The sequence below is a fragment of the Pristis pectinata genome, chromosome 4, assembly GCF_009764475.1.
Source record: "Pristis pectinata isolate sPriPec2 chromosome 4, sPriPec2.1.pri, whole genome shotgun sequence".
NCBI classification, from domain to species: domain Eukaryota; kingdom Metazoa; phylum Chordata; class Chondrichthyes; order Rhinopristiformes; family Pristidae; genus Pristis; species Pristis pectinata.
This window is the reverse complement of record NC_067408.1, coordinates 97148789-97162666: the sequence shown is the minus strand read 5'-3', so window position 1 is coordinate 97162666 and position 13878 is coordinate 97148789. Positions and strand designations below refer to the sequence as shown.

General features: G+C 42.8%; 1 protein-coding gene across 1 annotated transcript in view; it reads right to left on the bottom strand.

Moving 5' to 3' along the window:
* LOC127569674 (NXPE family member 3-like) overlaps positions 1-13097 on the bottom strand; it is a 31299-nt gene extending 18202 nt beyond the window's left edge. Inside the window, exons 1-3 of the mRNA XM_052014474.1 lie at positions 12915-13097; positions 9645-10432; positions 5053-5126 (exon numbers count right to left, since the gene is read on the bottom strand). Of these exons, the coding sequence (XP_051870434.1) occupies positions 5053-5126; positions 9645-10432; positions 12915-13097 (1045 nt within the window). The remainder of the gene's footprint in view (positions 1-5052; positions 5127-9644; positions 10433-12914) is intronic.
* Positions 13098-13878: the final 781 nt, after the last annotated feature.

Below are 13878 nucleotides of genomic sequence, written 5' to 3'. Positions count from 1 at the left end.
CCTGACACTTCTTGCATTTAAGTAAACACACTTCAGTCCATCTACCTTACTACTTTTATAGCCTGTATTCTGCTTCTCCTTCCCCAAAGCCTCTCTACCTGTTTGATCTAACTTTTCCCCATTCCCTTCTTCCTTTGACCTACTCCTCCGGTTCCCTTCCCCCTCACAAACTAGTTTAAACTCTCCTGAACCACCCTAGCAAACCTCGCCGCAAGGATATTGGCCCCCTTCTGGTTCGGGTGTAACCTGTCCTCTCTGTACAGGTCCCACCTTCCCGAGAAGAGATCCCAATGATCCAGAAATCTAAAACCCTCCCTCCTGCACCAGCTTCTCAGCCACGCATTTATCTGCCACCTCCTCCTATTCCTACAAACTGGGAAACTATAGGCCAATGAGCCTGACGTCACTCGTGGGTAAATTATTGGAATGCATTCTAAGGGAGAGGATACACAAGTATTTGGATAGACAGGGCCTGATTAGGGATAGTCAACATGGCTTTGTGTGTGGTAGGTCATATCTAACCAATCTTATAGAGTTTTTCAAGGAGATTACAAGGTTAATGATGGAAAAGAGTGGATGTTGTCTACATGGACTTTAGCAAAGTCCTGCATAGGAGGCTGGTCCAGAAGGTTAAGTCACTTAGTATTCAGGATGAAGTAGCCAATTGGATTCAAGATTGGCTAAGTGGGAGAAGTCAGAGAGTAGAAGTAGATGGTTGTCTCTCTGATTGGAGGCCTGTGACTAGTAGCGTGCCGCAGGGATTGGTGTTGGGTTCGTTGTTATTTATCAAGTACATTAATGATTTAGATGATAATGTGGTAAACTGGATCAGCAAATTTGCTGATGACACCAAGATTGGGGGCCTAGTGGACAGCAAGGAAGGTTACTTTGGAATTGGAATATTATTGTAAATTGTACTGACATACAGTGAAAAACTAGTCTTGCATACTGTTCATACAGATCAATTCATTACATAGTGCATTGAGGTAGTACAAGGTAAAACAATACAGAATGCAGAGTAAAGTGTCACAGCTACAGAGAAAGTGCAGTGCAGGTAGGCAATAAGGTGCAAGGTAATAACGAGGTAGATTTTGAGGTCAAGTGTCCACCTTATTGTACTAGGGAACAGTTCAAAGGTCATAACAGTGGGATTGAAGCTGTCCTTGAGCCTGTTGGTATGTGTTTTCAGGCTCTTGTATCTTCTGCCTGATGTGAGAGGGGAGAAGAGAGAATGTCCTGGGTGGGTGGGGTCTTTGACTATGCTGGCTGCTTCACCAAAGCAACAAGAAGTATAGACAGAGTCCAGGGAGGGGAGGCTGGTTTCCGAGATGTGTTGGGCTGTGTCCACAACTCTCTGCAGTTTCTTGCGGTCCTGGGCAGAGCGGTTGTTATTCTAAGCCATGATGCATCCAGATAGGATACTTTCTATGCTGCATCGATAAAAGTTGGTGAACATCAAAGGGGACATGCCAAACTTCTTTAGCCTCATGAGGAAGTAGAGGTACTGGTGAGCTTTCTTGGCTGTGGCGTCTACATGTTTGGACCTAAACAGGCTATTGGTGATGTTCATTCTGAGGAACTTGAAGCTCTCAGCCTCAGCACATTGATGTAGACAGGTACATGTGCACCACCCCCCTTCCTGAAGTCAATGACCAGCTCTTTTGCTGACAATGAGGGAAAGGTTGTTGTCATGACACCGTGTCACTAAGCTCTCTATCCCGTACTCCAAATCATCGTTATTTGAGATACAGCCCACTACGGTGGTATCATCTGCAAACTTGGAGATGGCGTTGGAGCAGAATCTAGCCACGCAATCATGAGTGTATAGAGAGTAGAGTAGGGGGCTGAGAATGCAGCCTCGTGGGGCACCAGTGTTGAGAATAATTGTGCCAGAGATGTCGCTGCCTGTCCTTACTGATTTCAGTCTGTTGGTCAGTAAATTAAGAATCCAGTTGCAGACGGAGATGTTGAGTCCCAGATCTCGGAGTTTGGTGATGAGTTTGCTTTAAAGCTTGCAGTGGGATCTTGACCAGCTATGAAAATGGGCTGAAAAATGGCTGATGGAATTTACTGTAGACAAGTGTGAGGTGTTGCACTTAGGGAGGACAAACCAGGGTAGGACTTACACAGGGCTCTGAAGTGTGCAGTAGAATAGAGGCGCCTAGGAATACAGGTCCAGAGTTCCTTGAAAGTGGAGTCACAAGTAGATAGGGTCATAAAGAGAGCTTTTAGCACTTTGATATTCATAAATCAGGGCAATGAGTACAGGAGTTAGGATGTTATGTTGAAGTTGTACAAGATGTTGGCGAAGCCAAATTTGGAGTAGTGTGTGCAGTTCTGGTCACCCACCTACAAGAAAGATGTCAATAAGCTTGAAAGAGTGCAGAGAAAATTTACAAGGATGTTGCTGGGATTTGAGGACCTGAGTTATAAGGAAAGGCTGAATAGGTTAGGACTTTATTCCCTGGAGCACAGAAGAATGAGGGGAGATCTTCTGGAGGTATACAAAATTATGAGGGGTATAGATAGGGTGAATGCATACAGGCTTCCCCCAACCTCCCCCTCCCCCACAAGGTTGGGTGAGACTAGAACTAGAGTTCAATAGTTTAGCATGAAAGGCGTAATATACGAGGGGAATTGGAGGGGAAACTTCTTCACTCAGAGAGTGGTGAGAGTGTGGAACAAGCTGCCAGCGGAAGTGGTCAATGCGGGTTCAATTGTAACATTTAAGAGAAGTTTGGATAGGTACATGGGTGGGAGGGGTTTGGAGGGATATGGTCCAGGTGCAGGTAGATGGGACTAGGTAGAAGATCAGGTTGGCATAGACTAGTCAGGCCAAAGTACCTGTTTCTATGCTGTAGTACTCTATGCATATACTGAAATTTTTAAAACATCAGTTAAGTCAAGAACCACTAAGCAAGTCATGCAGTACCAAAGGGGAGAAAAACACTTAAAAAATTAGTTACAGACACAAGAGGAAGAAAGAAACCAAGTTACAGCCACATCTGCAGAGATGGGAAAGAAGGGCAATTGCCTGAATTCACAAAACTCAACATTGCTGAAAATGTTCCAAGGTCCAGAGGGAAGATGAGGGACTGTTCGTCAAGCTTTGATTGGGCATCCCTGAAACAATAGGAGTGTAGTGATAGAGATCCATCTTGAGCTTCCAGTTGCATGTGATTTTGACTCCGCTTTCCAATATCGACCTGGCTGTCCTCAGCCTTTTCCACTGCCGTGAGGTCAAATGCAAACTAGAAGAAGACCATCCTGTATTCTGTTTGGGTAGCCTGCAGCCCAATGGCAGGAACAATGAATTTTCCAACTTTAGGTAACCCATTCCCCCTGTGTTCCTTTCTCTCTTGTTCACCTGTCCTATTCCCCTTCCCCTTGTTACCTAAACTCATCCCTCTACCCCAGCTGGCTCTATCTGCCCATCATCCATATACCTATCCACCTGGATTTCTTCCCTGGTTCACCTTTCCTATCTCTTCCCCCACCTTGTTCCATCTGCCCTCACTTATCTAGTTCCACCTGTCACCTGCCAGCCTCTGTCTCTATCCTCCCCTCTCTCCATCTGGCCCCACCTGCTTTTTATTCTTTTTTCTTATGTTTCCACCTATCACCAATCAGCCTTTATCTCAACACTGCCCCTCCTCCACTTGGCTCCATCTGCTCATCATGCCCCTCCCCACCCACTCATCTGGTTCTAGCAGTCTCTATCTCACCCATCCCTCTCACCGCTTTATACTGGCTATCTTCCCTCTACACACTCGTCCTGATGCAGTGACTCGACCCGAAATGTCAACCATCCCTTTTGCCTCCACAGATGCTGCTCGACCCACTGAGTTCTTCCAGCAGTTTTTTTTTTGCTCCATATTCCGGCATCTGCAGTTGTTTCTGTCTTCACAGCCAAGATTGTCTTCTGAATTTTCAGTGTATTTGCACCACCATATCCCAAGTCCTACTAAGTATCTAAATATGTTACCATCCATAATGTTTTGTATCACCATTTCAAGTCCTCGGAAAGCATCATGCTGATGTCTCCCAAACCTAATCCCTAGGAACAGGATTCTTGGGCCACAGAAGAAAAGCACTGAGCTGCCAGCCTATGTACACTGTTTCTTTATATGTTGCTTCATATGTGATGGTGAGTTAGTGCAGTGACAGACTATATATGAGATCAACATGCTTTGTACTTCTCAGTTTGACGGCAGAATTCCTGATTATTTTTAAGGAAGCAAACAGAAGCCTCCTTGTACAACGCTTTGCTTGAAAAGTTGTTTATTCAAAAATTGGTACCAGATATCTCAATCAACAATTCTGTGTTAACTGCAACAGGATATCTGCATCAAGAACAGAAGGTACATCATCTTGATGGGACCAACACCAATACATTTATGAAATATGATATTATGAATAATGAGTGGATGAAGAGGTTTAAGATTGCTGCTAATTCTCTCACCTACAATTTCAGCATCACAACAGCGATTGGTAGCTAGATGACCACCAGTTCTACCCCACTTCTTTTCTATTGAAGAAATCAACACTTATTTATTGCTACTGTTGCTATGGAGGTCTGGTTAGGTGAACTCAAAGGAAGAGATGCTCAGGCTGGGTATATGTTTGACGATTATCTGTCTCCATCCACTGGACTACACCAGGAGTGAAGGTTTAATCCCAGGAAAGGCAATTTTACTTTAAATCATATTTTCAACCATCTATTAAAATAACAAAAATACACCTTGGCCATGATCTCGCCTGTATGACATGCAACCTCTAGTTGGTTGAAAATTGACTGATTCATTATGTACAACATTTTGGATCAATATTAACCCAAAAAGACAATACATTTTGCTGAATTAGTAATAGATTTAAACGGATGCAGATCTGAAATGTTCATTTAATTCAAGAAAAAACAATATGCAGTGTTATGTTATATTTTATTTGAAAAATCTGCATATTTATGGCAAGGAACTGCTTCACTATTCTATTTATATTTCCTCTAAAATACCAGACTATCAACTTATTAGTCATAATTGTAAACAATCTTACTTGGTCGAGGTGACGGCTCTACGATTATATAACCAGCTGCACAGGGTAATATGGGCTTCTTGATGTTGATTCTTCTGCAAATGTTAATACCATAGATTAAGTCACATGTTCAATGTAGATGGACAGTCCAAACAAAATCCTCAACTATTCTACTTCTCCAACCTGGCCCATTGCAAATAATGTATCTTCCAAAACTTTGGCTTTAAACACCATTTTCAGAATAGTATGGAAGATGTAACTTAGCAAACCCAGCAGAATCCAAATTATCCTACATTAAATGACATTTCTACTGAAAGTAATTTATTTTTCTTAAAGTATCAGACTCTGTAACTAACAGTCAATACATTAGACTTGAGGATGATCAGCACTATAGCACTTCTTCAATCAGATTATTCACACCAATTCAGTTCTTACCAGTTCAATGGAGCTGCCTAGCCTAATCTCACCTTCTGGGACTGGGTCTGCAGCCTGGCAGGTCACTGTCTTCATGTGTTTATCAACCCTTGTGTGAAAAAAAATTCTCCTTATATCCCCACTAATTGTCCGAGCAACTACTTTAAATCTACATCCACTGCTAAGAGAATTCATCCTTCTTATTTACTCTTTTAAGCCCTTCATAATTTTATCCATCTCAATTAAGTCTCCCATCAGCCTCCTGTTCCACAAAAAATAACCCTAGCTGTAGTTGTACAGCCAGCAGCTAAACCTCTACAGAGCATGATGGGTAAAGAAGCCAACTTTACATGAGCGACAAATTATTGTGAAAAACGGATTAAAAACAGAAGGGAGTCACAAGTGACTGCAGATGCTGGAATATGGAGCAGAAAATAAACTACTGGAAGAACTCAGTGGGTCCAGCAGCATCTGTGGAGGTGAAGGGAAGGTTGATGTTTCAGGCTGAAGCTCTGCACATCAACCCATGGAGAGTCTCAACCCAAAACTGAATTGATGCAGAGTCTCATCCCAAAACAGAAGACTGGACAGTGGCCACACACAAGGTTAGCTCATGGCCTGTGAAATTCGCCAAGGAACCCAAGAGTATTGGCAACAGCTTAATTGGAAGAAAGTTCTCCAGTACTGATTGACTGATCACTGAATTGAGAGTTGGGATCTGTTGTGAGAGGCCATCTGTGGTGATTAAATAGTGGGGTACTGATTGTAAATAGATATTCATGACAGAATGAAATGCAGTTGTAAAGTAACAGTCTCTTATCTCATCATTCTCGGTGGGAGTTCCAAGCTCAAAGTGTCAGAGGCATAATGAATTGAACAAGACAGCTACCATTTGGTTGTAATGAGATTAAGAAAATCTGAAACACCTCCAGTGGTATCAAAGGACTCAAAATCAGGTACAAGGGCTTGTAGTCATGATGGTAATAAGGGACAACCAGAGGTATAGAATAATACAGTGAAATATCCATGTGGGAAGACTTGGTCAAGATACCCATGTGGGAACTCTGTCAGGAGCAATCATTTCCATGCTCCTCTGTGTCTGATTGGCTCAATTGGGGTTTGAGGAGCCCCAGCATTCCGGATTATTGATGTAAAAAACATTAAGTACATTGGTAGTGATAACCCGGGTATAACTATCGCAGAAGGAGAAACCTGACTTCAGAACTCAGAGAAGACTACAACCATTGAAGTGAGCCTAGCCAGTTCACTCATATGAGTAGTATCCAAGTCCAAGTGGTGAGTTTTATTATTTAATGTATTGGGTAGCAAGCCAGGGCAGTGAACTAAATGCATGGTTATTACAAGGGTTATTTGAATGCCTGTATATTTTAACTGATCCCAGTACTGGTAAAAATTGAGCCGTACTAAACTTTGAGTATTTTCTTTGTCCACCATGTTGATTGAGCCCCTACATAGGCAGAGGGGAAATATTTGGCATCCCAAGTTGGGTATGTTGAGTGAGCATCTTGTAATCACACTGTGCCCGAATTGCAGACATGCTTAACAACAAAAAGGAGTTGTAGACAAAATGGATTAGTCAGTGAGTAAGGTTAAGCTCTGAAAGTCAGCCTCGAGGGACACTCAGCATACCCTCCATGCATTGACTCAGAGGGACCAGACAGGAATTCAGCAAGGAAAGACTATAGCTGAGAGTTAGGTTGTCGCAATATGCCCTCTCCCTGCCAAAGACTGGGTAAGCTTCATTCCCACAAGATGTTTATTGGTAGTAAGATGCAACATTGTGGTGAGAAGGAAACTGAGAAAAGTTTTGGGGCAATGATGCAGCCTTGTTTGACACTGGTCTTCATGAAGATTAGTTCTGTTTGTGGACCCATTGTTTAGGTTCGTGGCTTACATGTCATTGTGAGCAAATACAAGATGGATATTAATTACTGTGGGCAGCTGGGGAGAAAGGAGACTGTTCCACATGGATAGGCTTGAGTTTCTGTTGGGAAACAAAATACCTAGGATTTTATGGGATGGACTGAGGTAGTGGGCGTTCAATTGAGGGGAAAGTTGGAAAATTAAGGAGAAATTGCATGATGATTGGGCAAGGTAACAAATGTATAATGAAAAGCAGCATGTTGAGAGGATGAACCAAACAGATAACCATATAAACATATAAAGTGCCCACCAAATAGAGAGAATTGAGAAAAATGGTAAACAGACCAAAATGAAAGATATTTTATCTAAACCCATGCAGTGTTCATTACAAGATTGGCAAATTGGTGACACGAATAAAAAATAAATACTATTATTTAAAAATAAAGAGTATTAACGATAAGGAGAGGTCGGACAAATTTGGATTGTTCCTGCTGGAGTGCTGAAGGCTGAGGGGAGACCTGATAGAAGGATACAAGATATGAGAGGCAGAGATAGTCAGAGTTACATAGGTTGAAGGTGAGAGAGGGAAGGTTTAAAGGAGATGTAAGAGGCAAATTTTCTTACAGAGAGTGGTAGGCATCTGGAAGGTGCTGCCAGGGGAGGTGGTAGAAGCAAATATGAAGGCAACATTTACATAGAACATAGAACACTACAGCGCAGTACAGGCCCTTCTGCCCACAACGTTGTGCTGACATTTTATCCCTGCTCTAAGATCTATCCAACCCTTCCCTCCCTCATAGCTCCTCATTTCTCTATCATTCATGCGTCTATCTAAGAGTCTCTTAAATGTCCCTAACGTATCTTCCCCCACAACCTGTGCAGGCAGTCCGTTCCACGCACCCACCACGTAAAAAACTTACCCCTGACATCTCCCTTATATCTTCCTCCAATCACCTTAAAATTATGTCCCCTCGTGTTAGCCATTGTTGCACTGGGTGACTGTCCACTCGATTTATGCCTCTTATCATCTTGTACACCTCTATCAAGTCACATCTCATCCTCCTTCTCTCCAAAGAGAAAAGCCCTAGCTCACTCAACCTAAGAGGCATTTAGGGAAACACATGAACAGGCAGGGAATGGAAGGATACAGACCATGTGCAAGCAGATGGGATTAGTTAGATTGGCATCATGATCTCCACAGACATTGTGGACCGAAGGGCTTGCTCCTGTGGTGTACTGGTCTATGTTCTAAGTGGATGCAGAGATAGTGAAGATATTGATCCTGACTCTCCAAAGTTCCCCAGATTCTGGAAAGGTCCTAGTGGATTACAGAAGCACAAATATAACCCCTGTTTAAAGAAAGGAGACTTTAGAAAGCAAGAAATAATAGGCCAGTTATCACAGCATCTTTCATTAGATTCCAGCATTTCCCCCACAATGCATGAAATTGCAGCAGGATATTTATGAAGTTATAAAACAATTGAGCAGAGTTAACATGTTTTTGCGGGACAGAAGCTCTGTTTGCATATTTATTGTATCACCTTCAATGAAGTCCAATAAGCAGGGTGAGTGAAAAGAAACCAAGAACTGTGGTTCCAAAGCTCATCTGATAAAAGGTTATTCCACAGGGTAGGATGTTATAGGGGATTACATATTAGCATGGATCGAGGATTGGCTAATTTACAGTCAGGATAACCACGTCATTGTTGGGTTGGCAACCCTTGATTGGTGGGATGCCTTACTCATCAGTGTAGGGGGCTGAATTATTTTCAATTGATATTCAATCGCTTAATAGGAGGGACTGAATGTAGTGCAGCCACATTTATTGACAATGCAAATATATGGAAAGCAAACTATGAGGAAGACAAAGTCTGCAAAGGAAGATAAAGAAAGTTAGGCAGCAGGCAGAAATTTGGCAGATCATTTTTTAAAATCTCTTCTCAGAACACAGAAGAAAACCATTTCATATTTCAAGCCTATGCCAGTTCTTGGAGCAATTCAACTTCCCCTCTTATTGCCCTCTAACCTATTCTCTTTCAGATATCTATCAACACTCCCCCAATTCTCCTACCTACATAAGGGATAATTTATAGTAAGCAATTAACCTCCCAACCAGCAGCTCTTTGGGATGTAGGAAACTGGAGCACCTGAAATTTTAGGAAGCACTTGAAACTTCTTAAATTAGTAAGAACTCCAAAATAAAGAACCAACCAAAAGGAATTGAAATTGAGAAGCAACAAACAGCAGATGCTAGATATCGGAAAACACTGTAAACGGAAATAACAAAATATAAAATCAAAATGTAAGTAACACACCTTTGTAAAAACTGCCTCTCTTCTCCAATTAAAACATCCTTTACATATCCTCCTACACCATGATTAATGCGAGAAGAGCAGGGAAGCTTCTTGGGTTTGTAACAGAACCAGGGCTCCCCAGTCCTGAGATCAGTGAAGTTACAGAGTGGCTTAGTGTGAGGCAAAAACAGATTGCATACAGTAGTCTCTGAAACATCCCCAGCTTTGAAAGCACTTTTCAAATACACTCGATCTGGCCGTTCTTCACGTAGCCTTTTTAGTACTTTTATCCCTTCACTGGGATGAACCAGGGAAACAGACATTTGGACTTTTCCCGGCCAGGATAAAGTAAAATTTATGTAATAACTTCCATTTTGGTTATCTATAACTGTTCCTGTTGAACTGGCTTTCAACTCTGGGGTGTGGATCCGGGCTTGGAGATAGTCACCTCCGTATTGCTTCGGATTTCCTTCAAAATCGTACATATGCAGCATCACCTGTAACTGATCTCCGACGCGGAAAGTCTTTCCAGAATTTAAAATAACAAAGCAGGTATGCGATGGGTCACTGCTTTTCCGAAAGGGAACTTCAGCATTGGGAGGGTTTGGCCATTCGATCATTTTCAACAGGACTGTGCCCTCTGTTCTTTCTTCAGGGGTGAAGCTGTGATTCTGATAGCCATACTGCACCAGTCTGTGTACCCAATCAGTCTCCTGTACTTTCACTTCCTGCTGTTTCATGGAAGAATTCTTCGGAGCTGGATATTTGTTCCGTACTGGCTTTGCTCTGGAAATTGAAAACTGCCTGAACTATGGAAAGGAACAACTGCAATGAATATATTTTTTAACATCATCACACCCACACTTTTTATTAACATTCATAATCATCGAGTCAAAAAATATTATAATATTTAGTTCCAATCACAGAATTCTTATATGACGATTAGAGTATCATATCATATATGACGATTGGTGCATCTAACATGGCGTCTAAAACCAGGAGATAAAATAAGTTGATAAAATTTCTTACAATTAACTCCTAGAAGGCACAGCGAATTTATCCAACCAGTGCCTGAAGCTGACCAAATGAGGAAAGACCCAATTGAATCCCGCATTATGTACAGTTACCCTCAGTTAATGAAAGGAAAATAAATGAAGAATCATTCTCCCTCCTGATCACTGTTCAATGATTCCTGTTAGATCAGTCTATGCATCAGAGTGGGAGAACAGCTTTGGGCTTCACCACGATGCCCCACCACAGGTCAGGTGGTCAGGTGAGTCGCTAACACCCACCGTGAAGACTAAGCAGAGTGCTTTGTCAGGGCATGGAGAACGCCCATGGTCAGCAGTAGGATTTGTATCCATAATGGCTCTAATTACCAATGACAATCTCCAACAGCAGAGATTGCTAAATTTCATATGATAACAGTACAATTTTGCAGAAAACTGAAAACTGGGGTCATGCTGGAGATCTGTGGGCATCAATCGATTGGTACAACTACAGTTTTTCAACATACTGCCCATTTCCATTGATGGTTGCATGTAACAAAAAGAACACATTAAAATTTAAATTTTGGTAATTTGCGATTTAAGTACATCAAAGGACACCACGCACAAGAAATTGAAATGGCCTCGTCAGCACTCACTATGAAGGCACTACGTCATTTCAGTTTTGCTTCAATGCGAATCTGTAGTCGGGGTGGAAGTGAGGGAAGAGAGGGGGTAGGACGCACCAGAAACCAATGTCGACTTGCAGGGGTGGTAATGGGGTAGAGGGAGGGCAAAAAGGACAAAGTGTCCATACCAGACTAACATTGTGCACTTCCCAGCAGTAGGGCTGGTCAAAGAGAGCATGGGTAGAGCTCTGGGGCACAATGCCCACCGCGCAATGGAAAAACGTAACACATCAGGGCCAAACCTAACTGCTGGTTAGAGACAGCAACAAACTGTAGTAACAAACAACCTGCTAGAGGAACTCAGGGAAACCAGCAGCATCTGTGGGGGAAAAGGAAATGTCGATATTTCGGGTTGAAACCCTGCATCAGGACTGAGGATGGAGAGGTGAGCTTGCTGATATAAAGAGAGAGTAATGAGCAACAGATTATGACCATTTTAATCCTTTCCCTGCAGAACACGTGCTCAACAGGAGATAAGCGGTCTCATATTTAAACACGATCACTTTAACCCTGGTCAGTATAATGTTTTTCTCTGAGCATATTAGTTTTACCATTGCACACACCTTTATATTCTGCAGGTTTATAAACACCAGTGACAGTGTTAACAGCACCAACAATGCGAACAGGGAACGCTGGATATAAATGGTTTTTATTTTAGCTTGTTCGTCCATATTGTTCGCAGTTCTGGTCACCTACCTACAGGAAAGATATCAATAAACTTGAAAGAGTGCAGAGAACATTTACAACAATGTTGCCACAACTTGAGGACCTGAGTTACAGGGAAAGGTTGAATAGGCTGGGACTTCATTCCTTGGAGCGCAGGAGAATGAGGGGAGATTTTATAGAGGTATATAAAATTATGTGGGGTATAGATAGGGTGAATGCATGTAGGCTTTTTCCCCTCAGGTTGGGTGAGACCAGAACCAGAGGTCATAGGTTTAGGGTGAAAGGTGAAATATATAAGGGGAGTCTCAGGGGAAACTTTCTTCACTCAGAGGGTGGTGCGAGTGTGGAAGGAGCGGGTTCAATTGTAACGTTTATGAGAAGTTTGGATAGGTACATGGATGGGAGGGTTTGGAGGGATATGATCCGGATGCAGGTAGATGGGACTCGGCAGAAGATCAGGTCGGCATGGACTAGGTGGGCCGAAGGGCCTGTTTCTGTGCTGTAGTACTCTATCACTCTGACATATCGGCAAGTCTAGGTACTTCTGAGCACACCAAACTAACCGTTCACCACTTTTAACGTGCAATAATAATACATAAATAAGCTCCTGATAATTTCCACTGATGTATCCCCACAGAAGACACTAATTTTACAAAATGACCTTTGGAATAAAACTGTGCCAAAGGACTGGCGGGTTGCAAAAATGATCTTCGAACCAGAGTACGAAATAAGACCGTACAGATCAGTCCCCGACCAACACATCTCACTGATCACTTTCGAGGGCATCGCGACAACATTTTAACGGAATTGCTGATCGGGGCTGGCAGTTTGCTTACATGGAAACAGCCATTACAACACTCCAGTTGGTTACCAAAGGCGACTGAAACGATCGGACAGTCAGATGTCACCCCAACACTTGGTTCCTATTCGAGCCGCACGGAGCGTTGTACAGAACTTATCTCCGTCCTAATGCAGGGCTTCGACTCAATTCCTGTCCCGCCGAGCTCCTCCTGCAGATTGGTCGTTATCTCTTCGCTATTGTCTGTGGCAAACCGGCTGTTTCCTATAACAGTAGTTTGCCTGTCATTCATCTGGGAAAGGCGTTCGGTTGGCGTTGCAAATCCCGGCTGCATCGCACGCCGCGCCAGCACACTTATTCTTGGGTTTCGTACTGTGACTGTTTGTCACCTGGAGGGGCGGTAAAAGTCTGGTTGCTTGCAGTAATGTTGGAAGTTCTCAGCAAGTCGGTCAGCATCTGTGGAAAGAGGGACGGTTAACTTTTCTTCCCTTGTCACCTTCCCGTCAGACAGAGGTTACCCGAAAACGTTTATTTGTGTCAACAAAGCTTCTTTTATATTATTGTTCATGTATCTACCTAAGTATTGATTGTTGTAAAACTCGCCAAGTGAACCTCTTTGCCCAAGACGAGCAAAGGATGATTATTGCAAACTATGACCCTTTGAAGTTTTGTTTTGCCTCAAACGTCAGAATCCATCGACAACGACTGTGCAAGCAGCAGCACTGTTAGACTGGAGGGTCAGGCCGTCCGTGGGGAGTGACAGTTATCACTAAGAGTCATGGGACACAGGCCCTGCGGTCCAACTAGTCCACACCAACCAAGGTTCCCATCCACGCCAGTCCCTATTGGTATTGGTTTATTATTGACACTTGTACCGAGGTACAGTGAAAAACTTGTCTTGCAAACCGATCGTTCAGGTCAATTCATTACACAGTGCACTTGCATTGAGTTAGTACAAAGTGCATTGATGTAGTGCAGGTAAAAACAATAACAGTACAGACTGAAGTGTCACAGCTACAGAGAAAGTGCAGTGCAATAAGGTGCATGGTCACAACAACGTAGATCCTGAGGTCATAGTCCATCTTATTGTATAAGGGAACCATTCAATAGTCTCA